General features: G+C 38.7%; 1 protein-coding gene across 3 annotated transcripts in view; it reads left to right on the top strand.

The window, feature by feature from the left end:
• The window catches only part of LOC107158499 (sodium/glucose cotransporter 1), a 95,068-nt gene that overhangs the window by 51,444 nt on the left and 16,609 nt on the right, over window positions 1-27,015 (top strand). For all 3 annotated transcript variants that reach the window (XM_048798297.1, XM_048798296.1, XM_015504947.2), the window contains exons 4-12: window positions 185-244; window positions 1,486-1,590; window positions 10,412-10,517; window positions 11,505-11,585; window positions 14,283-14,503; window positions 14,713-14,848; window positions 16,320-16,427; window positions 22,080-22,230; window positions 24,727-24,895. In XM_048798297.1, coding sequence (XP_048654254.1) covers window positions 185-244; window positions 1,486-1,590; window positions 10,412-10,517; window positions 11,505-11,585; window positions 14,283-14,503; window positions 14,713-14,848; window positions 16,320-16,427; window positions 22,080-22,230; window positions 24,727-24,895 — 1,137 coding nt within the window. The remainder of the gene's footprint in view (window positions 1-184; window positions 245-1,485; window positions 1,591-10,411; window positions 10,518-11,504; window positions 11,586-14,282; window positions 14,504-14,712; window positions 14,849-16,319; window positions 16,428-22,079; window positions 22,231-24,726; window positions 24,896-27,015) is intronic.

Genomic DNA, 27,015 nt, shown 5'->3' with positions numbered 1-27,015 from the left:
TTTCTTTGGGCCAATTGGGCAACTAAGGCATCCTACAGTCTCTAATGGCCACCTAAGAGTTGTTCTTCAGTCCAAAAAAGAAAGTGCTGGGTGATTTTTCTGCAGTAGCTGAGGGGTCCTTCAGGTAAGTAGGGATGGGTTAAGGTTCCTCCTGATTTGAATCTACCTCTTCTTTTGGTTTCAGGCCCTGTTTTTGGTGGTTGTGCTGGGCTGGATATTTGTTCCCATTTACATAAAGGCTGGGGTAAGTACCCACTCTGTTGTTCCATTCCCTGCTGATACACACACACACACACACACACACACACACACACGTGAATTTGATCCTTCTGGATGACAGAGGAGACTTTGTGGAATAAATGGCAAAGATAACCTGTGTTTGCTTTTAGTTCTAGGTTGTAAAATAGTTTCTGGCTCCCTAGGGGCACTGAACAATGACACTGGCTCTTTTCTGTCAAGACTCATGACTCTTCCCTCTGAGAAGGTTTCCTAAGAAATCCCACACTATTCAAACCCCTCTGAAACATCCTGTCCCCTCACTCTGGGTGTGTCCCTGTACTACATGGCCATGCATTTGCTCTTGATGTACAACTATGTCAATATTCTGCCTCTAGAAAGGAAGCAGATTGAGAAAAAGAACTGTTTTTTTCCTCTTTATTTATGTACATCAGTAGTTCTTATTTGCTGAGCATGCAGCTGGTACTCAACTATCAAATGCATTCTTGGTCTCCTGACTATGTCTCTCAGACATTTTACATACCTGTTCAGTGAGATATAATAAGCACCTCCTATATGTAAATTTACATATTAGGAGCTAAAAGCAATGTGGGAAAAACAGGGAGGGTGCTATATCTTCTATAGACTCACAGATTGATGGTGATATGTTTGGTTCCAGAGGACAAGAGGCTCGGGTCAGAGAAAGTAATATCGAAAGTGTGATTAGAATTTGCAGGAAGGAACTGGGAGAACATTTGGGCAGACTTACAGCACAATACTTGGCACTGCCTATCTGAAGAGCATAGTGAAGTTCACACCCAATCTAGTTGACTAGTTTGGTACACTGGCAAGATGCCATCCATGTTATGATGTCTTGTTTTTCAGTAGGTGCTCTATATAGGAATATATCCCTCTCTATATGTCTATATCTATATATACATTTGCCCTCCTCTTCAGGACAATGATCTGCTTCCTTAGTTAAGTCCAGTTATGTATTCATTCAAAAACAGGTGTTTATTTGGCACTTTCTATGTTCTGGGATAATGCCTAACTACTCCTATAGTGGTAGGGCAGGTGAGATTGAAATGAGCAAATGGCTGAATGTCTGTGGTCACCTGGCCACTTTGCAGATTTCCCAGGCCAACAAGGATAATGAATCCTTGACCATACTATTATGACTCTAACACCAAGATGGCTCTCATTTTTTCTGTGTTCTCTGGGCTCTCTGGTCACTCTAGCTGGTGATGACCTCTCTTGCATTCTATGCAGGTGGTGACAATGCCAGAGTACCTGCGGAAGAGGTTTGGAGGCAAGCGGATCCAGATTTACCTTTCTGTTCTGTCCCTGCTGCTCTATATATTCACTAAGATCTCGGTGAGTATGCTGCACAGTGGACTGGGTCCTGGCTGCCTCAGAAGCTGCCCACTGTCATTCACCAAGAGGCAGCTCTATGTGTCTCTATGAACTTGGTTCCATAAGCTTTCTTGCTGCTCAGGGTAAAGTCCTGTTTCATGCATCAAAGAGCCAGTGAAGTTTAGTGGAACTCCTTGTTCCCCACTGTGGCACAGGTTGGGAACATAACTGGTTTACGAATTTTCAGTGAAAGCTGTTCTTAATAGAAAATTAAGAGGGAGTTAAGGAATTAGGATATACCATATGATCCAGCAATCTCATTTGTAGGTATATATTCAAAGGAAATGAAATTAATGTGCCAAAAAAATTCAGGGCAGAGGAAGTAATATCAGAATGTGATTAGAATTTGCAGGAAGGAACTGGGAGAACATTTAGCAGACTTACAGCTATAATCTTTGGCACAGTCTAGGTGAAGAGCATGATGAAGGTCACATCCAGCCTAGTCAACGTGTTTGGTACAAATTTGAATTTTTGAATATGTCAAAAAGCAAAACAAAACAAAAAAACAAACTCCTATGTTAATTGCAACATGATTCATATAGTCAAGACATGGAATCAACCTAAGTACCCATCAACAAATGAATGGGTACAGAAAATGTGGTATACGTACACACAATAGAGTACTATTTAGTTTTTCTCCTTTTTCTTATCCTACCCCATCCAGCACCAAAGGAGAGATTAAACCAATCTCAGCATTTTGCAAAAGATCTGCCCTTGCTAATATCTGAGGTGGGTTGGATTTGAAGTGAGTCTTTACTGTAGCTAAGCAGGGCATTGGGGAAAAAAAAAAACAGTTGCCAGTGCTTTCATTTTTCTGATTACTTAAAGCTGAGACAACATCATAATTAAGTAACATTTGCAACATACATAAACAGAGGTAGAATATGAGTACTCATATATCTAGTATTAATCATTTGGCTTTAATAATTATCAATATTTAGCCATTTTTTCAGCAATATTTTACAACAGATCCTAGAGATCATGTCATTTCTCTGTAAATTCTTCAGGATGTACCTTTGGCTTCCTAAATTCATAACTATTGTGCTATTATAATAATGTCTACCTAAAATTATAATGATTTCAAAATTTAGGTTGTTTAATAGCTATTCCATAACCAAAATTTCCTGATTATCTCAAAAACACTCTCTTAATTAGTTAGTTTGACTCAGAATCCAAATGAGGTTGTGTTTGGTTATTGTTTCTTTAAAGAAAATCTACCAGAATTATTTTTGCTTTCTGTATTATTACCCTCCTGTCCTGGCCTACATGTACATTTTTTTAAAAATTTAGATTTTTTCCTGCCTTTTTGTTGTTCAGTTGTAAAAACATCCTTGTATATTCTGGATCCCAGATCCTTATCAGATATGTAACTTGAAAATGTGTTCCCTTATTCTGTAGGTTGTTTTTCACATTATTAATAATATCCTTTGATGCACAAATGTTTTAAATCTTGGTGAAGTTCAATTTATCTATTTTCCTTTTTTTAATCCTTTTGGTATAATTTCTAAGATTCCATTGCCAAATCCAAGGTTTTGGAGATTTGTCTACACGTTTTCTACTGAGTTTCATAGCTTTAGCTTTTACCTTCAGGTTTCATCTCTATGGAGTTAATTGTTGTGTTTGGTGTGAGATAGGCATCCAACTCCATCCTGTTGCCCGTGAATATCCAGTTCTCCCAGCACCATTTGTTGAAGACACGGTTGTTTTCCATGAAAGGCTTTGAACATGCTCTCACTGATAAAGCTGATAGAGTTTTGTCTCAGGAGTTGGGACTGACAACCAGAAATCATTCTCCCTCCTTTCTGACTGCTCTCCTACTATCCTTGACCTGTGCCAGCCTTCTGACTAGTGCTTTTGTGCTTTCTCCACTAATAGGAGGATTCTCCCTCCTTTTCATTCTCCTCTTCTCCTTCAGGGTTAGTTTTTAGCTACAAGATGAAAACTCTGGCCTTTTCAGTGTTATTGCACTGGATGTCAGACTGGCCTAGACTGGAAAGTGCTGGTAGGGCTGAAGACATCAGACCCTAGCTTCATAAGGGAGGGGAGGACACTAATCTAAGATGAGAAAAAAGCAGATAAGCAGGAGGGTGGAAAGGTCACTCTAAAAGTAGCAGGAAGCTGGTGATGGAATTGCCCCTCAGTCCAGCTTGTGAAGTGGTACCAGTCTCTTGAGCACATAGAGAAGGGTAATGGGTTTCCCCTTTTCAGAGGCAAACATTCTCCAAGTCCACAGTTCAAGCTGGTGAAAGTCTGTTGACTGCTGTTGCCATGGAAAGGGCACTCTTTGCCCTTGGAGCTGGTATAGGGGTAGTCATATAAATAAATGGCCAACCTCTCTTCCTGCCTTCCCTGTCACCCCACCTATTTTTCAGGTTACTGATTAAACCTCCTTGGATTGAGAGTCCCCAGGTAGGTGAGGGGCATCCTCTTTCTGCTCAGATCTTGATGAGGAATGTTTCCTAGCATCAGTTTTTTTCGAAATTTTGCTTTTGAATCAGGGCATGGCATTGTCTGATGCCTCTCTGTATAATTCCTGGTGCTCCCTACTAGAAGCGCTAATAAACATCATATTTGTTCCATCTGTTGCCCAAACATAATCCCTTGACAAATGCTTAAGAAGGATGATAGCTGCTTTTAGTGCCAGTATTTTTATTTAGTCTTCAGTAGGGCCTTTACTTCCACTATCTCTTGTTCTCATATGTGTACCACATTGGTAGGGATTTCTTTTTTTATACTTTTCACTTCATAGAAGAGAAAATGAAGCCTCAGAGAAATTAGGTAATTTTCCCCATCTAGCATAAGGCAAAGACAGGATTGGAATCTGGGTCTGTCTAGTCTCAAAGTCTGTGGTTTCACACTTTCGCACTGTGCTTACATAAAATGAAGGTGGAAAATGATGAAATGGGATAGATCAGCTAGTCCTTTGTCTTAAGCTATCATTTTATAGATGGGCAAATGAGGTTTAGGGAGGGAAAGGGACTTTTGGGGGTTAAAGAGGAGCAGAACCAGGATGAAAAGCAGGTTTCTTGACACTGATTTAAATCTTTTGACCTTATGAGTCTTCTTTCTTTCATTCCTCCAGTACAGAGAGGGTTAAAACTTAAGACTGCATGAAAAATTAAGGGAAGCAGTTAAATGAATCTCATAATATAAACGAGTTGGTGAGAGAAGGATCTGAAAGGACTGTGACAAGAAAACATCAATTGTACGCTGGGTGTGTGGAGGTCCTGAAGGAGGGAGATGTGTGCAGAGAGACAAGGCTTTGGCTGTACATTTGGCTGGCTTCAGGTTTACCATGGGGTGTAGAACTTGAAATTTTATAGAGAAATACATACACAGAATTCAGACATGAAAACAAAAGAAATACATTGATGTCAATTGTACCTGCTAGCAGCCCAGTACACAGGAGTGCAGGGATCATGGATAAAAGAAAAGAACTATTAGTTAATAAAGTAACTGAGTATACTAGTAGTAGGTATAGTTTGCATTACACACAAAGATTAACTAATTTGTGTATTTGTGTTTGTGTGTGTGTGTGTGTACAGATGGTTTGTGATAGATGACAAGAGAGGAGAGAAGGCTTTGTGGGATCCATATACAAACCAAGAACAGCTAGAGACTTGCCAGGAAGGTTTTGAGAAGACACAGAAATTCAATATGTATAGAATTGGTGGTAGACAGCAAAGCATATTGCAGGTGTGTGGGTAGTGGTGTCGTGGAGCCTTTGCTATGGCTGCCATCTTGAGGTCATATTCTTTCCAACTCAGAGACCCTGAACTGATTGTCTTTTTATGAACTTCTGCATTTTATTGGTTCCTTTGAGCACCTTCCTTATCAAGCTCTGAGAAGCATTTTGTTCTGGAGGTTTCTTGGCATGGTGCATCTTATTCAAATATGTGCAGTCACTTGAGATAAAGCCTCAGATTTTATGAATTACATGTGATAACTGAATGTCCTTGTTTGTATTTACCTAAGTTATTATCACAGATCATGACTGCAATGAACTTTTACTGCAACTCTGCTGTCCATTTGGGATCCTTGGGTAAAAATAAAAGCTTTGGCTTTTGCTTAAGATTTGAATGCTTATTACCTTGGCTGTTCACATTCACAGATAGAAAGAGAAATTTGAGTAATGATGCTTCTCCATCTGAAACCTCATTGCCAGGTAGGATTTATTGGGTGCTCAGATACATCTTAGAACCACAATGGACAGCAAACACACATGACAGATCACAGCATCTTAAAAACATCCTCACTGAAGCCAAACAACCTACAGAAGGCTCACCAATATCAGACTCAGTTACTCCCAAATATTTTCTAGTTAGGGTCTGAATTTTTATTGTTCCCTAAGAGTCCCATGGAAACTGATCAGCTAAACTTTCAAAGCCCTTGGGAGAAATCAACCTACTATTTGCTCGTGTAAATAACGTTTTCTTGGAACACAGAAAAGCCCATTTGTTTATGTTGTCTATGATGCTATCATGTTTCACCTGCAGAGCTGGAATAATGATATGGCTTGAAAAGCTTAAAACATTTCATACCTGACTCTTTACAGGGAAAAAATTGCCAATCCCTTAACCTAGAGGACCATACTTTCTATTTCACTTTGAGTTGATTTTCTTTAGCAACATCAGGGAAATTTCCAACTCTCTCTCCCTTTTTTTCTTTTCTCTTCTTCTTTTTTTCTTTGCTTGCTTCCTTCCTTTTTTCCTTCTTTCCTTTCTTTTTTCTCTTTTCTCTATCTTTTTCTTAAGGCATTTTACAGTAGTGTAGGAAAGGAGAAATCTGGGATGATTACATGTGAAACAAATTACCTCAGAGGATTATAGAATACTCCTTTTATATCAAAGCTATGTATTATTCAAATATGCATGATCACTTGAGATAAAGCCTCAGTTTTATGAATTACACATGATAAGTGAATGTCCTTGTTTGTATTTCCTGGGGCTATATCACCATTGTTCTCAGGGCTATTACCATACCACTATTATGGTGTATTTCCTATGCAGTCCTTTGCTTTTCTAAATAAAAATAATTTAATGAAATATTTAAAACATACAGAAAAGCAAAAGAATAATCATATCACAAACGCCTTAATATCTATCCACTCAAATTTTATAGATCTAACTATATATTATTAATTTATTGTGGTACTGGGGATTGAATGGAAGGGAGCTTTACCACTGAGCTACATCTTCTCCACTGCTCTTAGCTCTTCATTTTGAGACAAAGTCTCATTAAGTTGCTGAAACTGTCTTTGAATTTGAAATTCTCCTGAGTCACTGAGATTACAGATGTGTGCCAACACACCTGACACAATTTATCATTTTTAAAAAGAAATAAAACATAACTTATATGTATCCTTTTCTCTGATCTTTCTCTTGATCCCAGTCCCCTCCTTCCTAAAAGGTAAACCTTAACTTGAACTTCATATGTATTCTTACCATCTTTATTTTTATATTTTTACTACATCCCCCCACACCCATTTATCCTTAAAGAATATTTAAAAAATTTCTGTTCCACTTTTGAAACTGCAAGTTATTTAAGAAAATCTTAGGGTGGGAAAACACCCATAATCATATAATAATACAAACATTTCATTTTCATATTTCAATATTTTCTATATTTTGTGTATTCTTTTATTATAAAGATCCAATCAGAATGTGCACACTGCCTGGGATTTAGCTCAGAGATGAGCATTTGTTAGCTAGTGCAAAGGGTTTGATCTCCAGCAAATTCCTCCTACATGTACAAAAAAAATACTCACACCATTTTGTTATATTTCCCCTTGATTTTAGCAAAAATTTTAAACATTTTTCAATTTTTGACTTCAGCATTATTACATTTAGGGTATGGAGAACATAACTGTTAATATCTAAATTTCAGCAAACTATTTAAAAATAACTGGTAGACAAAAAGCTCTCAACAGTGTTCACCTTTGGGCAGAGTGATGATTTTTCAGCATTTAATATTTTACTTTTCAATATATAACTTCCCATGCTGTTTGTTTTAAAATCACACACATTATTTTATTTAAAATTTTATTTTATTTTAAAAGTCAATTTAAAAAAAATGGTTAAAATGACTTTACAGAAAATATCACAGAAAAGTGATTCCCTACTTTTCAATGTTGTTTTGAGGATCAAAATAACATGGGCATCTTAGTAAACTATAAAATTCTCTGGAAAAGTAGGGGGGGGGAACCTAGTAGTGAAGCATGAAATTAGGGCATCAAGAGGCACCCAAAGACTAATGCCAGAAACCCCAGGCTAAAGTGAGTTCACTCAAATACAGTCACTTTCATAAACTCAGCTATCATAACCCCAGGTGTTTCTGCTGATATTTGGGGTTTCAAGGGCAGAATCTATTTTGGAGTTGGGAATGACTCATGGGAGAAAGAATTTATTCACCAGGGAAGTTTTCTTAGAATTCTTTATCTTTACTAGATGGAAATAGAATGTCATAGAACAATATTTCTATGAGTTCAACACTTCAAGAAGTCTTTATAAACTTCATTTATAGAATTATCTTGGGGTTGTGTAATACTTGTCTGAGACTTAATGATGGTAAGGCAAATATTAATGAGAGAATCACAGTCTACAATGATATGTTATCCTAAAGCACTAAAAATTACCTTCCATGGAAAATAAGCCAATTGTGGGCATTTCTAAGGCAATAGTAGCAGCCTCTTTTTATAGCTCATTTGTGTTTGTTAGCTAATCCACCAAATCAAAAGTGTGTGAATTTGACAGCATCCTGCTGTAATCTTGAATAGGACCCCTTTAATTTACATAATTTCATGTAACTGTTTGGAGGCATGGGATGGGAGGAACTGGTATTATGAGTATTCATCACAATTTCAAATATGCAATCAGAAAAAAGTGGTTATTTACATTTAGCAAGCAAAGAGTACAGCAGGGGTTCTTTCCTCCTCTTGGGCTGCTACAGAGGGCAGGATGCATCCATCCAGGATCTTGTTGGGGAATGTTTTCCTTGGCTGCAGTCCTTTCCCATTTCCAGCCACTGAGACAACCATCTGGAGGCAAGACTTCCTGCTTTAAAGGCACTGAGAAGTAGAGAAGCAAAATGTTTTGCCTAGGGTTACTCAGTGATGTACCTAAAACTCAGGTCCTCTGACCACCAGCTTCCAGTGAGAGGGTGAATTTCTAAATCATCCTCTCTCTTCCCACCTCCTAGCTCTGCCTATCCTCCTTCACCAAGAATGATGATAGCATTAAGTCTCTTGAATGAGAATCTTCAGGGAAGATCTGGATGACTGGAACTAAGTCATGGGTTCCTCAGAAGCCCATCTTGGGAGTGGGGGGTTGATTCATTCTCCTGGGCTCAAACATTAGCACATAAGTATGAAATTACATTATACCAAATAATAGAGGCAAATAAGAGAGACAGTAGTGAGGAGATTCCATTGGGAGGGTGTCTTAGTATGTTTTAAGTTACTATAACAGGATACCTGAGATTGCATAATTTATAAAGATCAATTTCTTATAGTTTTGGAAACTGGGAAGTTCAAGGGCACAGCACTGGCATCTGGTGAGGGCTTCCTTGCTGTTCCTAACATGTGGATCACAGGGTGATAAGGAGCCTGGAAAGTACAGTCTCTCTTCTTGTCCTTATAAAGTCAACACTATTATGGAGCTCCTGTCCTTGTGGTGTTTTCTAATCCTAATTACCTCTCAAATGTCCCATCTTTAAATATCATCAACATAAGGATTTGGGGGTTAAGTTTTCAACAAGTGAACATTTGGAGGACACATTCAAATCTAGCAGCAGGACAGGAGGGTGTTGTGGGGCATCTCAGCCACTAGGGAGAACTGAGGAGCTGCAGTAGAGGGGGAGAGAGGAGATGAGACTGAGAGAGGGTGAGTCCAACTCTATTGACCTGTTCCCCAGGACTCTGGCTCGGCAATTTTTGCATGCCCTGAAATGATTCTATGCAATAAAACATCTCAGTCATCTCCATCTAGGGGAAGACAACCTTATTCTTTGTCTAAATGTTTGAAAAGATTCACCATGATCATTCCTTAATATTAATCTTTCCTGGTAGTGCAGTATTTTGGAGATGACATGAAAATTGATTTTGGTTGATCCTTACGCCCTCTGCTGTTGTATATTAGCAACTACATCATCCAGCCAGGTAGAAGGCTAATTATGAGAGGGCTGAGAGACACAAGGAGAAAGAGGTCATGGAAGAACTTCACCAAGAATATATTGAGTTCAGGAGAAATAAATGGAACAATTTCCCTGAAAGTTTGAGTCAAGATGAACTCCTTCTGGGTCAGGAAGATGAAATTATAATCTTTCTAAAGTTCTCTCCATTCTTCAGTTGGGGTTGGGATCCCCACTCATGGATTCTTTGGCACAAAAACTTGTGTTTGGGAATAGATCTGACAGACTTGTGTACATTGAGGTGTAAATTATGGATAATAGCCAAGAGCAGCAGTCTACAGGTGAGTTAGGAGGAACATCAATAGTTAATAGTTACTCCTTGGCAAAAGTTAAATAAGTTGGTGAAGTTGTATACTGTGCTCATGTTTGCCTTCTATGGATTCACAGAAAATGACGTATACTAAAGGTTCAGAGAAGGTGTGTGGCAAAAAAAAAAATGCCTTAACTTTTAAAATTTAGCATTTTCCACCTTTTTAACCATGAAATCCTTTTTCTGGATACAAATTATCCTCCTGAATAAAGCTTGGGAATACAGTATGCACCCTGTGGCTAACAGGCTTCTGCCACTTCTAACCTGCCTCTCCTTTTCTTCCAGGCAGACATCTTCTCTGGAGCCATATTCATCAATCTGGCTTTGGGCCTGGATATATACCTGGCCATCTTTCTCTTATTAGCAATCACTGGGCTTTACACAATCACAGGTGAGTCTGTTCAAGTGAACCAGCATCTCAAGTTCAGCCCAGTATTAGGCATTTCTTGAAGAAGAGAGATACACCCAGGAAACAGTTTGAGAATGGGCATTTTCTGGGTATCTACTAGTAGTTACCTGAGTGGTCTCAGAAATCTCCAGTAATGGCAAGGATAGGGCAACTTCTTACAGGACCTCAGGGAGAGCTTGACCCTGCAGATTGTAGAAACAATGTGACTAAATTGGGAAGATCAGAGGAGTTTCAGGTGCAAGAATGTGAGAACTGAGAATGGAGGTAGGAATGGTAGGCCATGAGGTGGAGGCAAGGTAAGCAAGAGGATGCACTTGGCTGAAGGAGAGTGGCCACTGAGGAGTAATGGGGGCGAGTGTGGGCCATAGGCTTGATAATTCAAATGAGGTACAGAGGCCTTGGATTTGATATCATGGGGACTGGGAGCTACTGTAGGAGGGAGAAAGGGATGCAGAGGTGTCACTTTGCCTAGTTTGGGAAAGTCAAGACCAACAATGAAACTTACAGCTGAATTGGGGCTCCATATCTTTGAGGACTAAAGTTACTCAGATAGTCTGAGAAACAGTGAATGGACATAGAAGTGGCCCTCTGAAATGTGGCAATTTGGTAATGTTCCCAGGCATCTCCCTAGTCAGCTCTTTGCTCTTCTTTGCCTTCATTTGGAAGCTACTTTCTCTTACTATAGAGCAGCCATCTCCTTTGACCCATCCCTTGGCTTAACATGGTCAAATCACATTCTTCAGAAACATTCTCCTTTCCCTAAGGCCTTGAGAACATTTCTGTGAAAAGCGGAGGTTGAGAACACACTTTTAAATAGCAGAATACTGTAAAGGGTGGGGAGGAAAGGCAGGTTGGTGACCAGGGATGGGGAGGTTTCTCAGATTTGTGTACAAGAAGTAGAGGTTGGGATGGGTGATAGGAGGCAGTCTTCCACATGAGGTCACCTATGTTGTCTTCTTGCCTGCTTAGGGGGCCTGGCAGCTGTGATCTACACGGACACCTTGCAGACAGCAATTATGCTGGTGGGGTCTTTTATCCTGACTGGGTTTGGTAAGTGGGGGAAGGGCAGGCTGGGGAGGGGGTGGGGGAAGATGTACAGAGCCAGGCAAAGAAAGTTTGGCTTCTCTCCTTGCTTCCTGCCAGGCTGTGAACTTGGGCAGTCTGTGTACATTGAAGGGCAGTGGTCCAACCCACTTTGGCCATCACCCTGGGGGCAGAGGCAGCTTCCTCATCTAGGGAGGACTCAGGTTGGGGCTCCTGTTCTCCCTTGATAGCTTCAGTCAGTTGACCCCAGTGTGAGCCTCTCTGTCTGTGGAGAAATTGAGGGGGAAAAAAGGTGATAGATGAGGCTTAATAACCATTAAAGCTAAATATATCCTTACATTTTGAAGTTAAATGTCCACACTCATGAGTTATTGACAGTATGTCATAATTTTCCTTTCAATGTCCTTCTTTGAAAAAAATTAAATTGGCAACTTAATGTTGCCTCCCACCCCCTCATTTCTTGAAGTTTTACTTGCCTAGAAAATCCTAAAGACAACATTGGAGAGTCTATCTTTTCTCCATTGTATGTTTTTGGCACCTTTGTCTAATATAAAATAATTGTAATTTTGTGGGTTAGTCTCTGTGTCCTCTATTCTGTACCATTGGTCTACTGGTCTATTTTGTTGCCTATTGGTGTTTTTGATACTCTTGCGCTGATGTTTTTGATACTCTTGCGCTGTAGTATAGTTTAAGGTCTGGTATAGTTGATGCCACCTGCTTCACTCTTCTTAGGAAAACTGGAAATCCATATGCAGCAAAATGAAATTAAACCCCTATCTCTCACCATGTACAAAACTCAATTCAAAGTGGATCAATAACCTAGGAATACAACCAGAGACTCTGCATCTAATAGAAGAAAAAGTAGGCCCTAGTCTCCATCACGTAGGTTTAGGCTCCAACTTTCTTAATAAGACTCCTATAGTGCAAGAATTAAAATCAAGAATCAATAAATGGGATGGATTGAAACTAAAGTTTCTTCTCAGAAAAAGAAACAATCTGTGAGGTGAATAGAGAGCCTACATTTTGGGAGCAAATCTTTACCTCTCACACATCAGATAGAGCACTAATCACTAGGGTATGTAAAGAACTCAGAAAGCTAAATACCAAAAAAACAAATAACCCAATCAATAAATCAGCAAAGGCTCTGAACAGACACTTCTAAGAATATGATGTACAATCAATCAACAAATATATGAAAAAAAATGTTCATCATCTCTAGCAATTAGAGAAATGCAAATCAAAACTAAGATTTCATCTCACTTCAGTCAGAATGGCAGCTATTACAAAGACAAACAATAAGTGTTGGCGAGGATGTGGGGAAAAAGGCACATTCATACATTGCTGGTGGGACTGCAAATTGGTGCAGCCAATATAGAAAGTAGTATGGAGATTCCTTGGAAAACTGGGAATGGAACCACCATTTGACCCATCTATTCCTCTCCTCGGTCTAGCATATTTCAGGGACACAGCCACATCAATATTTATAGCAGCACAATTCACAATTGCTAAATTGTGGAACCAACCTAGATGTCCTTCAGTAGATGAATGGATTAAAAAAGTAGTATATATACACAATTAAATATTACTCAAGAAGGAAAGAGAATAAAATTATGGAATCTGCAGGTAAATGGATGGAGTTGGAGAAGATAATGCTAACTAAGTGAAGTTAGCCAATCCCCCAAAACCAAATGCCAAATGTTTTCTCTGATATAAGGAGGCTGATTCATAGTGGGGTAGAGAGGGGGAGCATGGGCGGAATACACAAAGTCTAGATAGGGCAAAGGGGTGGGAGGGAAAGGGAAGGGGCATGGGGTTAGAAATGATGATGGAATGAGATGGACATCATTATCCAAAGTACATGTATGAAGACACGAATGGTGTGACTATACTTTGTATAAAACCAGAGATATGAAAAATTGTGCTCTGTATGTGTAATATGAATTGTAATGCATTCTGCTGTCATATATAACAAATGAGAAAAAAATTAAAAAACAGACAGAAAAAAAGACAACATTGAAAAGCTATGTCTAGGGATAGTTGTTAAGAGAGGATGTAAAATGCACTTCATTTTTAGGTGCACAAGAACTTCTATCTGTCCTGGAAGGTTTCTTATGTTCTCTGTAGTGTTCAGTTTTCCAAGAACTTTCATTTGGTATGAAAGCTCCCTAGTAAGCCCTGTGGGTCAACAAGAAATGACTTGTCAAGGGCCCATACCTGAGAGGTAGCAGGGTTCCAGATTCCTCATTTTCTTGGTTATCAAATTCCACTGTTAGGACCAGAGGTGGTAGGTTTCTGTCCAGGTTCTTACTGGTCACTGAGGGTCTCTAAGCCTGTGATTTGAGTTCCAAAGACCATGGCTGACAATAGGGAGTGAGGAAAGAAGTCTTTGCATGTGATTCCATACAAAGAACTTCCTTTAAATCACTGAGATACCTTCCATTTTGTAAAGAAGTTTGTGTTTAGAACACTCTCACAGTTTTTGCTTTGGATCCTCATAGTAGCCCCCAAGGGGGCTGGGCAGGGTTAGTAATTCCATTCTACGGTTGAGAAAGCTGACGCACAGAATGGGAAAATAACTTGCCCAAGACCACACAGTAAGGGCTGTCTCTGGTGGTGGTGTCCTCTCAAATTCTCAGGCCCCAGAGATGAAATCTCTATGAAGAGTTGGAAATTTCAGACTGTTTTTGTACCAATGTTTTCCAGCTTTCAGTGAAGTGGGAGGGTATGAAGCCTTCATGGAAAAGTATATGAAAGCCATTCCAACCTTAATTTCTGATGGAAACACCACCATCAAGGAAGAATGCTACACCCCAAGGGAAGACTCCTTCCACATCTTCCGAGATCCCCTGAAGGGAGACCTCCCATGGCCTGGGCTCATCTTTGGGCTGGCCATCCTCGCCTTGTGGTACTGGTGCACAGATCAGGTACTCAAGCTGGATATGCAGGGTAAATAAAATATCCCCAGGGCACTGCACAGATTCCTGCCTACCTGTGGCTTGTGGGGCTGGGAAACATAGGGGAGGCCTCACATGGTCTTGAGTCTTAGGCCAAGGACTCAGGATGGGGAACCTAACTGTCGGATATCATGGGATCTCAGGGCTGCACCCCTCTCTCACTGGGCTTTCCATGGCAGGTGATTGTGCAGCGCTGCCTCTCAGCCAAGAATATGTCTCATGTGAAGGCTGGTTGTACCCTGTGTGGGTACATGAAGCTGCTGCCCATGTTCCTCATGGTGATGCCAGGGATGATCAGTCGCATTCTCTACACAGGTAATACCTTCTGGTAGACTCATAGACCATACTCATTTCTCTACCTCTGGATCACTTCTAAAATCCCTAACTTCCTGCTGCGTGTAGTCTGCCCTCTTCTTGCCATGATTCCCAAGCATCATTTTCCCCTCTGATCAACAATGAGCAACTTGAGGGCAAAGACGTTTGGGGTTGTCTTCCCTGGATTTTCTTACACTGGCAATTGTTTTCTCATTTTATTTTTCAAATCTTCTAAAGTCACAATATGCATCCAATTTACCTCTTCCATTTAATAATATGTGCTCAATTATAGCTCCTACACCCACCCCAGGCTTGTCTGTCATGAAAAAAAAATACAGTCGGTCTTTTATATTCATGATTTGCATGTCCATGTTTTCAACCAACTATGGATGGATCGAAAATATACAGAAAAAATTTTATCTATACTGAGCATGTATAGACTTTTTTGCCTTGTTATTGTTCAACATGGTACAACAAATGTTTACATAGCATTTATATTATATTAGGTATTATAAGTAATCTAGAGATGATTTAAAGTATGCAGAAATATATACATATGTTATGCAAATTCTATACTATATATAATATAGAATACTATAAATTCTATATTATACAAGTTAGTTGAGCACCTGCAGAGTTTTGTATCCACTGGGTGTCCGGTAGTGTCCTGGAACCAATTCCCTCCAAGGACACTGAGGGAAGACTGTATAACTAACTGAATGGTTTATATTCTAATGCATGTTATACATACTTGTTTACAAATATGCTATGGTTGAATATAGGGCAGCACTAAATGAGATATTCTTGTAGCAAGTGTTGAACAAATATTTGTTGATCTGAATCCTATACATATTTCTAGAATTCTCTCTAAGACTCTAGACCATGTTCCTTTCCCTGTGAGGCTATTTACTTTTTAATCTCAGATTTCCCATATCTCGGAGGTGGTATCCAACAATCCTGTCACGGAGGAAATCTCCTGTTATTTAGACATGTGACTCTACTTCTAAGAGCTGCTTAAAATAAATCTGGAGGACAAAACTCTGCAGGTGCTCATGTGCCTTATATAACATGGTCTAGAATTTGCATAACTTATGCATATCTTTGTGGTTAGGAACCACAGACCACTGTGCTTTTTCAGGAGAAAACAAGGTAATTATCACTGTTGAGCTGAAGAGTAGTTAGCTAAGGTCTAAAGAAAGTGTTCCCCACCATCTCACATTAAGCATATCTTTTTTCCCCATCTTCCTCTATTTAGGAGCCATCCTTCCTCCGTAGTCAGAGGTTGGGGGTGTATCAGGACAAAATGTGTAGGGGCATGGGATGGAGATGCTCACTGCAATCTATACTCATGTGGAACCATTTCAGGGCCCTGGGCAGAAATGTTATATTTGACAGCTTGTTTTAAGAAGGTGAATTTTAGAAGTATTCCCCCAATGTGTGTTTGCTGATATGATTCTTTGTCTCTCCCCAGAAAAAATTGCCTGTGTCCTTCCTTCAGAATGTAAAAAATATTGTGGCACCCCAGTTGGCTGTACCAATATCGCCTACCCCACCTTGGTGGTGGAGCTCATGCCTGATGGTGAGTCTTTCTTGAGAGGCTGATTGGGTTTAGACTCCCTCTAAATTCCTGGGTGCCTTCTGAAACTAAAAAGTTTATGAATCTCGTGGGTCAATAAGGGAAGTTTCATTCTAAGTATTTTCAGGTTTTGCACATGTCTGTAAGAATATGACTTGGTTAGGCTCTCTGAGTCCTGGGACTTGTCCATCAGTCAGGCTTGGAAAATAAATGATCTAAAAACTTATTAGGGAAAACCGTGGCTCTTCCATGATCATCTAGAAAATCTTTCGAAGATCTTCAACACAGGCAATACAAATTAGTATAATCATTGTGGAAGACACTATGGAGGTTCCTGAAAAAAAGACAGAACTACGATATGACCTAATAATCTCATTATTGGGTATATATATCTGAAGGAAATGAAATCAGTATGTTGAAGAGATAGCAGCACCCCCATGTTCATTGCAACATGGTTCACAACAGTCAAGATATGAAATCAATCCATGAACTCAATATTTGAATGGATAAAGAAAAATGGAATATATACACAAAGGAATATTGTTTCACCTTAAAAGAGAAGGAAATTCTGTCATTATGACAGCTTGGATGAGCTTGGAGGACATTATATTAAGTGAATTAAGCCAGACTCAGGAAGATGAATACTGCATGATAAACACAGAATGTAAAAAGTCAAGATTATAGCAATAAAGAGAATGGTGATTACCTGGGAGTGAGACAAAGGGTGGCATGATTTGGAGAAATATTGGTAAAAGAATACAAAATTTCAGATAGGAGGAATAAGTTCAAGAGATCTATTGTACAATGTGGTGACTATGGCCATTAACAATATAGTGTATGTGCTTGAAAATTGCTGAGAGCAGATTACCACAAAAAACAATAAGTATGTGAGGTCATCGATATGTTAATTAGCTAGATTTAGCCATTCCACAATCTATACATATTTCAAAATGTCATGGTGTACATGATAAATATAAACAATTTTTCTATCCATTAAAAATAAATAAAACATTCCAACAAATTAATATGAAGGCTTGAACTAAGCCTCCTAGTTACCTGGAGAATGAATTAACTTTTAGATAATTTCATGGACATATATGGAGGAAAAAGTCCAGATTTTAGTTCTAGAAGGAAGGAGTTTGAAGTTGTAGATAAGTTGTAGATGAATAAAATTCAGTGTGGCTTCTTACTATACAAGGTATGTTATCCCAAATTGCTGGAATTATAGGTGAACCCCACCCTTCTAGGCATGGTGGCACATGCCTGAAATCCCAGCAAGTCTGGAGGGGAGGCTGAGGCAGGAGGATCACAAGTTTAAGGCCAGCCTTAGCAATTTGGTAAGGCCCTATGCAAATTAATGAGACCCTATCTCAATATGAAAAGAATTAAAAAGAGCTTGTGATGTGGATAAGTAGTTAGGCATCCCCAAGAGTTTAATCCCCAGTACCCAAAAAAAAAAAAAAAAGAAAGAAAGAAAGAAAGAATATGTTATCCTAGAAGACTGAATCCTGAGTTTAGAATAACTAGAGTTTTGGGACTGACCTGTGAATTTGTAATTCATGTTTCACGTTGGAGAAAAAAAATCTCTTAATTATGGTTCAAGGGCTGAAAAGCTGGTTAGATTAGGAGTGTTAGCACAAAATGACTGAGCTGGGTGCAAGCTTCATGGATCAGCACAGCCTTTATTCAGTAATGAAATCATGCATCTGGTGGACCAACTTTCCTGATGGAAAATAAGCCAATGGCCAAGGGGAAGTCTGTGTTTATATATACTACACTGAGTGATGACTTAATTATTGACAGAGCATGTCAGTTTGGGCCCTCAGGAAACAGGTTTTTCAGAATTTGAAATTTGTTATTACTAGACAATATTATTTATTTTTATTTTAATTTTTTTAAATTTATATATGTCAGTGGAATGCATTACAATTCTTATTACACATATAGAGTACAATTTTTCATATCTCTGGTTATATACATAGTATATTCACACCAATTCGTGTCTTCATGCCTGTTCTTTGTATAATCATGTCCATAACATTCCACCATCATTAATAACCCCATGCCCCCTCCCTTCCCCTCCAACCCCTCTGCCCTATCTAGGAATAGAGTTCCTCTATTCCTCCCATGCTCACGCTCCCTATTCCACTATGAATCAGCCTCCTGGAGTGCTGATCTCCTTCAGGCCGTGGCCAATTTTAGTTATTGTAAGATAGAGCAACAGGAAATAGGAAGCTTAACTATAGTGAACTGTTTTGCAGAGATTCTTTTGCTGATATTTTAAGATCAGTTATGGTGAGGATATCTGGAGAAGCTTAATTAAGATTTTCTGTGGAGGAGGGGGTGACACTACACCAGAGTCTATGATTCTGCCTATCAGGAAGAACAGAGAGCTCTGAAAGGCTACATTCCAGGTGTGCCCTGATGGGGGTCAGAATTCATTTGCTCATTTGTAAGATTTCTAAGATATGGTACCATCTCTGAAGTATGAATTACTTCATTCCTGTGGTGAGTGTATACTCACAGACAGACAACTAGGCTTAGTATGGGGGAAGAAGGGTAATCCTGTTTCCCCCAAGATTAGAAAAGTGGAGAGATTAGGCAGGGGGAGAAGAGAAAAAACATGTCCATTTAAAAATAAGTCACAATTGCAGAGCAGTGCAGGCTATATTTAAAGCACGAGTAAGACAACTGTTACGTTGTGTTTATTAGCTTTGTGTCTGTGGCCTAACACCTGAGAAAAAAATCAACCTAAGGGAGGAAAGATTTGTTTTGGCTTATGGTTTCAGAGATTCTAGTCACTAGAGGTTTCATTCCATTTGATTCTAGGCCTTGGTGAGGCAGAACTTAATGGTGGGGAAGGTGTGGCAGAGGAAAGTTACCTCATACAGCCAGAAGGAGAGAGAAGTATGAATTACTTAATTCTTGTGGTGAGTGTGTACTCACAGACAGACAAGGAGACAGACAACAGGAACTTAAGTACATAAGGGCATTGCCTCAAGGACCCACTCTCTTTAATGAGGACCCACTCTCTTTAATGAGGACCCACCTCCTATAGTTTCTACCACTTCCCAATAGTGCTATCAAATTATGCATACATCAATGGATGAATCCACTAATGAGGTTTGAGCCTTAATGATCCAATCACTTCCCAAAAGCCCCACATCTGAACAAAGGTGCATTAGGGACTGAGCCTTCAACACATGAGCCTTTTGGGAACATTTCAGATCCAAATCATAACAGGCATGAATGTTGACTCAATAAATCTATTGAAGTTAATGGAAATAGGAGTCAAGTTCTATATAGTTGGATTCCTAAATTATGTAGGAATATTGAAAGAAACTGAAGATATTTAGCTTAGAGAATACAGAACTCAAGGAGACATGAGTTATCTTTTTTATACTTTGTTTTAATTAATTATACATGACAGTAGAATGCATTTATGCACTTTGATATATCATACATAGATGGGATATAATTTCTTATTTTTTGAGTATACATGTCGCAGAGTCATATTGGTCATGCAGTCACATATAGACATATAGTAATAATGTCTGTTTCATTCTACCATCTTTCCTATCCCCACATCCTCTCCCCTCCCCTCGCATCACAAGTTATCTTTAAACCTATGAAAGAGGTAAAGAAGGGAAAGGTAAGATCTCTCCCACTGAGTTGCATAAGGACTGAAGCTATAAAGAGGCATATTTTAGCCTGGTCAGAACTGTCCAAGAGGGAATAGGCTTCCTGTGGTGTAGCAGATTTCCTATTACTGAGGGTTTGGGCATACCAAGAGTTGTGGAAGGGACCCATTGTAGCAAGTAGATATTAAGCCTAGGTGATCCTTAAAGTCACTTTGCTACTGAGACTGTAAATCTGTGCAGTGATGGTGGGCCTTCAGCTTGCCCTGGCCTTCTGGCCTCAGCAGGTGCAATTGTGTGCCCACAGAGGTATTGAAAGAATGACAGAGATTTATAGCCAACCATGCTTGCTGTGATTGGGAAAACTTTTAAAACAACACCTCTTATTCTGACATGAGTGGATGTCATATTAGGCCTCAAGAAATGAGGCCTACAATTTTTCATAACTTGCTTAGGTCAGAGTTTGAAATAGAGCTTTGTCTTCTTTCAATAAAAACTTCATTGAGCTTTAACTGACATTCCATATAATTTGCCTATTCAAGGTGTCCAACTCAATGATTTTTAGTGTGTTCATAGAGTAGTGCCTAATCCATTTTAGAAAATTTTTATCACCTAATAAAGAAATTCTGCACCTGTTAAAGAAATTAGCAGCCCTTCCTTGTTTCAACCCAAACTCTCAGTCCTAAATAACCAGAGATACACTTTCTGTCTCTATATATTTGCCTGTTCCAGATCTTTCATATAAAAGGAATAATATAATAATATATGGTCCTTTGTGACTGTCTACTTTAACAGAGCATGTTTTCAAGGTTGATCTGTGTTGTGGCATGTATTTGCATTTTATTTCTTTTTATTAATGGATAATATTCCATTGCATGATAATCCATTTATCAATTGTTTACTTTCTTTAACCTTTGATCACTTGATGGACATTTGAGTTGTTTTTATTATTCAGATGTTATAAATAATGGTGCCATGAACATTTATGCTTATGTTTGTGTGGATGTATGTTTTTATTTCCCTTGAGTAGACACTTAGGAGTGAAACTGATGAATCATATGGTAACTATGTTTAACTGATTGCTGAACTTCCAATTTTGCATAGTAACTTTGCCATTTTACAATTCTACCAGCAATAGAAAGCCCACATTTCTCTTTTTGTTATATTTTTCAAATACCATCCTAATTGGTGTGAAATAATAATTATTGTGACTTTGGTTTGAATTTTCTTGATGTCAAGCATCTTTTCATGTCATTATTGACCATTTGTATGTCTTTGGAGAAATGACTATTCAGATCATCTGCCATTTTAATTGGGTTATTTGTATTTTTATTATTGAGGTATGATAGTTCTTTATATGGTCTGTATAGTAAGTCCTTACCAGATATATGAATTGTACACCTTTATTCCCATTCTATAGCTGTCTTTTTATTTTCTTGATAACCTTATTTTTTGAACCCTCATTTAAATATCTTTGAGCTATATCATGAATCTTTTGAGTGAAAGATCATATAAAAAATCCCTCAACTGGAAACATCACCACCACCACCATCATCATCATCATCATTACAATTCAATTGTGAAATATTTACCTCATATATGTTTTTTTTATCTAGAGCTTTGTTGGTTGTCATGGAATTATAATTTAAAGCCATGGCCCATTCCTTAAAACATTTATTTATTTTTTGTTTATTTTGCTTTTGGTAGCAGGTTTAATCCAGGGCTGTTTAACCAATAAGCCACAACCCACCCCTTTTAAAAAAATATTTTATTTAGAGACAGGATCTCACTAAGTTGCTTAGGGCCTTGCTAAATTTCTGAGACTGGCTTTGAACTTGTGATCCTCTTGCTTCAGCCTCCTGATCCAGTGGGATTACAGGTGTGCACCACTATGCCCAAATTAAAACATTTATTTTATCTGGAAAAACTAGAGAAGATGGCACAGTTTCAGAAGCAAACAAAAGTTGAGTCCTGCTAAAGTACTAGATGTGCCACTCAGAACTTCCTTGTCTTCCAGGATTGCGAGGCCTGATGCTGTCAGTCATGATGGCTTCTCTCATGAGCTCCCTAACTTCCATCTTCAACAGTGCCAGCACCCTCTTCACCATGGACATCTACACAAAGATCCGGAAGCAAGCATCTGAGAAAGAGCTCATGATTGCAGGAAGGTAAATACAGTTATCTATCATGCAAAAGCTTGAATGATCAGAAAATGATCAGCTAGGCAAGATTGGACAGTGCTGGTAGAGTGACATTGGTGGTTTGTTATATTTACCCTTCAGTAATGTTTAACTTTAAACTGGAGAATTGGAAGTCATCAATGCTCTACATTTTTGACTGTCATAAATGAATTTATCAACAGAATTCTGAAAATATCAAAACATTGTCAAATGGATCAGGTGTGCTCATTATCATCATTAGCCATTAAACAGGTGCCCTGGATACAGGATTGATAGATATGCTTATGTGTCTCTTCTCTCTTTCTCCCCACCTCCCTCTCTCCCCGATCTCCCTGGTACTGGGAATGTGACCAAGGGATACTCTACCAGTGACTTGCAATCTCAACCCTTTAGTTTTTTTAAATTTTGAGACAGTGTCTTGCTCTGTTGTCCAGGCTGGCCTCAAATGCGATTCTCTTAAATCAACCTCTTGAGTTACTGGGTTTATAGTGTGTGTCTGACTGCTGATATGTCTCTTCAGGGGGCTAAAGCACTCTTCTCAGGTCAGGTGGAACAAACCCTGGGATGTTAGTTAAAGAAAAGATTCCCAATGAGTTCAGGAGGAATATGGGCTGCCAATCCACAGGTCTTTGGGCTAAAGAAAGGCAGCCAAGGGAGATCTGACCAGCCCAGAATCTACTACTTTGTATCATAGAAAATAGTACTACTACCTTGACTGGCTTTACCTTAAAAAGGCACTTACTAACTCTCCTTGTTATTTTTAAGACTCAAGTACAAAATGGGAAAGAAGACTACTTTGTTGCTTTGGACAGGTCTGGATTCCCTAATCCTAAGATTGTGTTGGGTCTCACACTTCCTTACATACCATAACTACTTATCTTGTGGCTTATCTCAGTCTCCTATAAAAGCTCAGAGTGAGGTGAAACAGTTTCAAACTCTGCTATGTGGATTGTAAGAGCAATTAGGGACTCAGATAAGGGAGAGGTGAGCGTAGTGTGGCATACTTGGGAAAGGGTCCTGGAGGAGGAAGAACCTTAACTGCGTTCAAAGTGGTAGGTAGAATTTGGGTAAATGGGGGGCAGTGGGAGGGAATTTCAGAGTGAGAAATATTTAAAAACACATCTTTAAGAAGGTCAGTTTAAGACTCTTTTGCCTTAAATACATGTGAAGTAAGTGAATCAAAGCCTTTTTTTTAAGTGCTTTCATTAGTGTATTATAGTTTTAGATAATAGTGGTACATATTCTTGGAGGCATATAACATAATTTGCTGCATTTAAATCCCCAGTTCTTCCCCTTTCCCTCCTCTTCTCCCTCTTCCTGATTCTCTTCTACTCTAGTGCTCTTCCTTGCATTCATTTGTTGTTGTTGTTTAAAATGTATTTTTTTTTGTTGCAATGGATCTTTTATTTTATTCCCTTAATTTATATACATGTGATACTGAGGATCAAACCCAGGGCCCCATACATGACAGGCAAATGCTCTACCACTGAATTACAACTATAGCCCCTGTTGGTTTTTATTTTTAAAGAGGAGCATTATAGTTATATAAAAAATTGAAATTCATTGTGATATATTCATAATTTGGTTAATTTCATTCTGCTGTTCCTCCCCTTTTCCATCCCTCCTCCCTCTCCTCAATCCCATTCCTCTATTCTGCTGTTCTTTCTTCTATTTTCACAAGGATCCCCTTAATTTATAGTTAAATCAAGAGCCAAGTAATAAGAACTTGTGTGAGACTCACCAATCTTTTTAGGACATGGTAAAGCTCAAGAGGGAGAGAACTGGAAATACCTAATTGTGTCCCTTCCTATCTAGACTGTTCCTTTATAAACTTTCATTGGCTTGTTTTAAATTTTATTATGAAGAAGAAGAAAATAATAACAATAGATTTTTAAATAAAACAATAGTTTTTTTTACTATTTATTGAATTCCTACTGTTTGTGAGGCATTTTAATCTCACTAATGCTTATTCCAGTTTGTTTGTTTTTTTGTGTGTGGTCAGTCATATATTTCTCTGTTTAGAGTTGGAGAATTTGAGATTCAGGGAGAGGCTAAACAATGTGTCCTGTATCACACAAAGATAGAAAGAAATTTAATTCAGAACTGTCTTGCTCCAAAGTATATAGCCTTGTCCCTGTACACTTCTGCCTCCCAAAGTGGGATTTTTATGTGGGAATGATTTGGCCTAAATGACTATCGAAAACCAAGTGTGTTTCACTTACCCATAGCCACAGATGAATAGGGAGGAAAAAAGACTCAAGAATGAATTTGCTTATTACTTTTCCTTTCTGTGGTCATATTATGTATGTATTTGAACAGATACATATGTGTGTGTGTGTGTGTGTGTGTATATATATATATATATATATATATATATATATATTTGAAAGTGACGTGTGTATATATGTGTGGGACACACAGTAATATGTATACATTTATGTAGGATTATTTATTAACATTCTGTCATGGGGAATTTGATTTCAGGTTGTTCATTCTCTTTCTGATTGCCATCAGTATTGCCTGGGTGCCCATTGTGCAGTCAGCACAAAGTGGGCAGCTCTTCGATTATATCCAGTCCATTACCAGTTACTTGGGACCACCCATTGCAGCTGTCTTCCTGCTTGCTATTTTCTGGAAGAGAATCACTGAACCTGTAGGTATTGCTTTGACATATTCAGAAAAGCCAGTCTGCCACAGAATTTTCTATGGGTATATTCTCTGTGGAAGGGATTCTGTTTCCCAGAGATCTTAATAAGAAATGGATGTACCTCTAAAGGTTTATATGAGAAAGTCTCTATGGACAATGGGAACTCTCTAAGAGTTGGAATAAACTCCTCAGGAGTTAATACTGGGTCTGCTTTCTCTATAAGTACCCTGTTCTTCTTGGTACAGGGTCCCAACTCATATTGTACATTTTCTATCCAACCTTGGTGATTCTGACCTGACCTCATGGAGCCTCCTATGAAGTTTGTAGTCTCTGGGTGAGCAACTCCACAGGAAATCCTAGCATAATTACTTCCAGAGGCTATGGTATGAACTTGGTTTTTCAGCCAGCACTATTCAGGACCCGTGAAGAAAAAGGTCCTGTTGCTCAAACATTTTATCTGAAAAACAATGTAAGATAGATAAGAATTGAGGCATTTTTAAAAGTTTGATTCAAAATGTAAGTAGGAAGAGATTCAGGAAAGGCTGTATCAATCAACATGTGCTGAAATCATTTGAGAAGATATCTTGGAAAAGTGGGTCTGGAGGGATTTAAAAATTGAAAAAGAAAGAGAAGGAATTTAAGCAGAGAGAAGAGATTTGCCCAATGTGGAGAAGAAAGGATAAGGGGAAGACAAGGGACTTGCAAGGAATCTTACCTGGCTGGAGAGAGAGTTTGTGAATAATGGAAGATGCAGCTGGAAAAGAAGGTCAAAGTTAGAATAGGAATGATCACTTTGAAAGCCAGGTTAAAGAATTTAAGCCAACAGTGGGATGCCATTACTGTTTTTAAAACACAATGAGAAAGATGCATTTGGATATGTTGTATGTCTGGGGTGTGGCTCAGCTGTCTCTATTTCCAACCATCTGTCTACCTGGGAAGGACTGAGAAAGAGCAGCAGTGCTGACCATGGGCTTACTATCTGAAAGAATAAAATAAAATTGATAACATAGTTTTGATTGGAAACATTTCCTCACTCTCAAAAGGACAGAAACAAATATATACTGCATCAGGGAAGTACCTCAGTGGAACAACCCAGTTTTGAGGTACACAAAATACAACAGGTATATCTCTTCTTTCCACATTTGCTATGAGAAAGATAATCCAGTTATTCCAGACACCTTGGAGAAATCAGAATTAAACAAGAAAGTAATCTCAACAGGTTAGAGACATAGATGCATATCTTTGGACAAATTTCAGTAGTGATTAGCAGAAAGCTGGTTCCCTGGAATATTTCTAAAATACAAATTGTCAACTTGTGTCTAAGAGCCCAGGTGGGTACTACATCAGGCCACAAGAATATCTAATTCGGCAATAAACCAGTGTTTTCAAAAATAAAGATAAGAATTGAGATAGACCATATTTATTCTCCATTGGAAGTGTTTTTTCACCCTCTTCAAGGGGGACTTTGTCAATGTCTGGAAACATTTTGATAGTTTTGCTTCTGAGAACCCTGCATATACCTAGTGGTTAGTGAAAGAACCATCAAGGCTTGCCATCAGAGAAAAATGCCCCTTTATTGAGGAACAGCTCTGCATATTTATAGAACCGGGGGTGGTTTGACAGTTGGCATGGGGTGCTTTCTGATTGGTGGGTAAGGATCAGGTGAGCCAGCAGGGCTAGTCTGATTGGTGGGTAAGGATCATGTGAGTCAGCAGGGCTCACCATTGTACAGCAGGGTCATGTGAGCCAGCAGGTTTCACCATTGGATGGCAGGATCATGTGAGCCAGCAGGGCTCACCATTGGACGGCTCTTCTTGGGGGATGGGGAAGTTAGTCTTTGGAGCCAGGGCGACTCCCAACAGTTAGTTGTCAGGGATATCCTAAAATGCACAAGAAAATATGAAAGGCTATTAATTGTTTTAAGAGCCACTTGAGAGTAATGATAAAGGAATAGAAGTTAATTGCCAAAAAAGAAAAAATTCTTGGTAAGTTTTATCAGAATTATTCATACTAACTAAAATTTAAAAAAATGTTTTTTGAAGGAATACATTATGGAGGATGAATGGGAAACCTTTTTCTTACTCATTTATTAATTTAATAGACAATTTCAGATACCAGGCATGGTG

Source organism: Marmota marmota, unplaced genomic scaffold (assembly GCF_001458135.2).
Source record: "Marmota marmota marmota unplaced genomic scaffold, marMar, whole genome shotgun sequence".
NCBI classification, from domain to species: Eukaryota; Metazoa; Chordata; class Mammalia; order Rodentia; family Sciuridae; genus Marmota; species Marmota marmota.
This window is presented reverse-complemented; position numbering and strand designations above follow the sequence as displayed.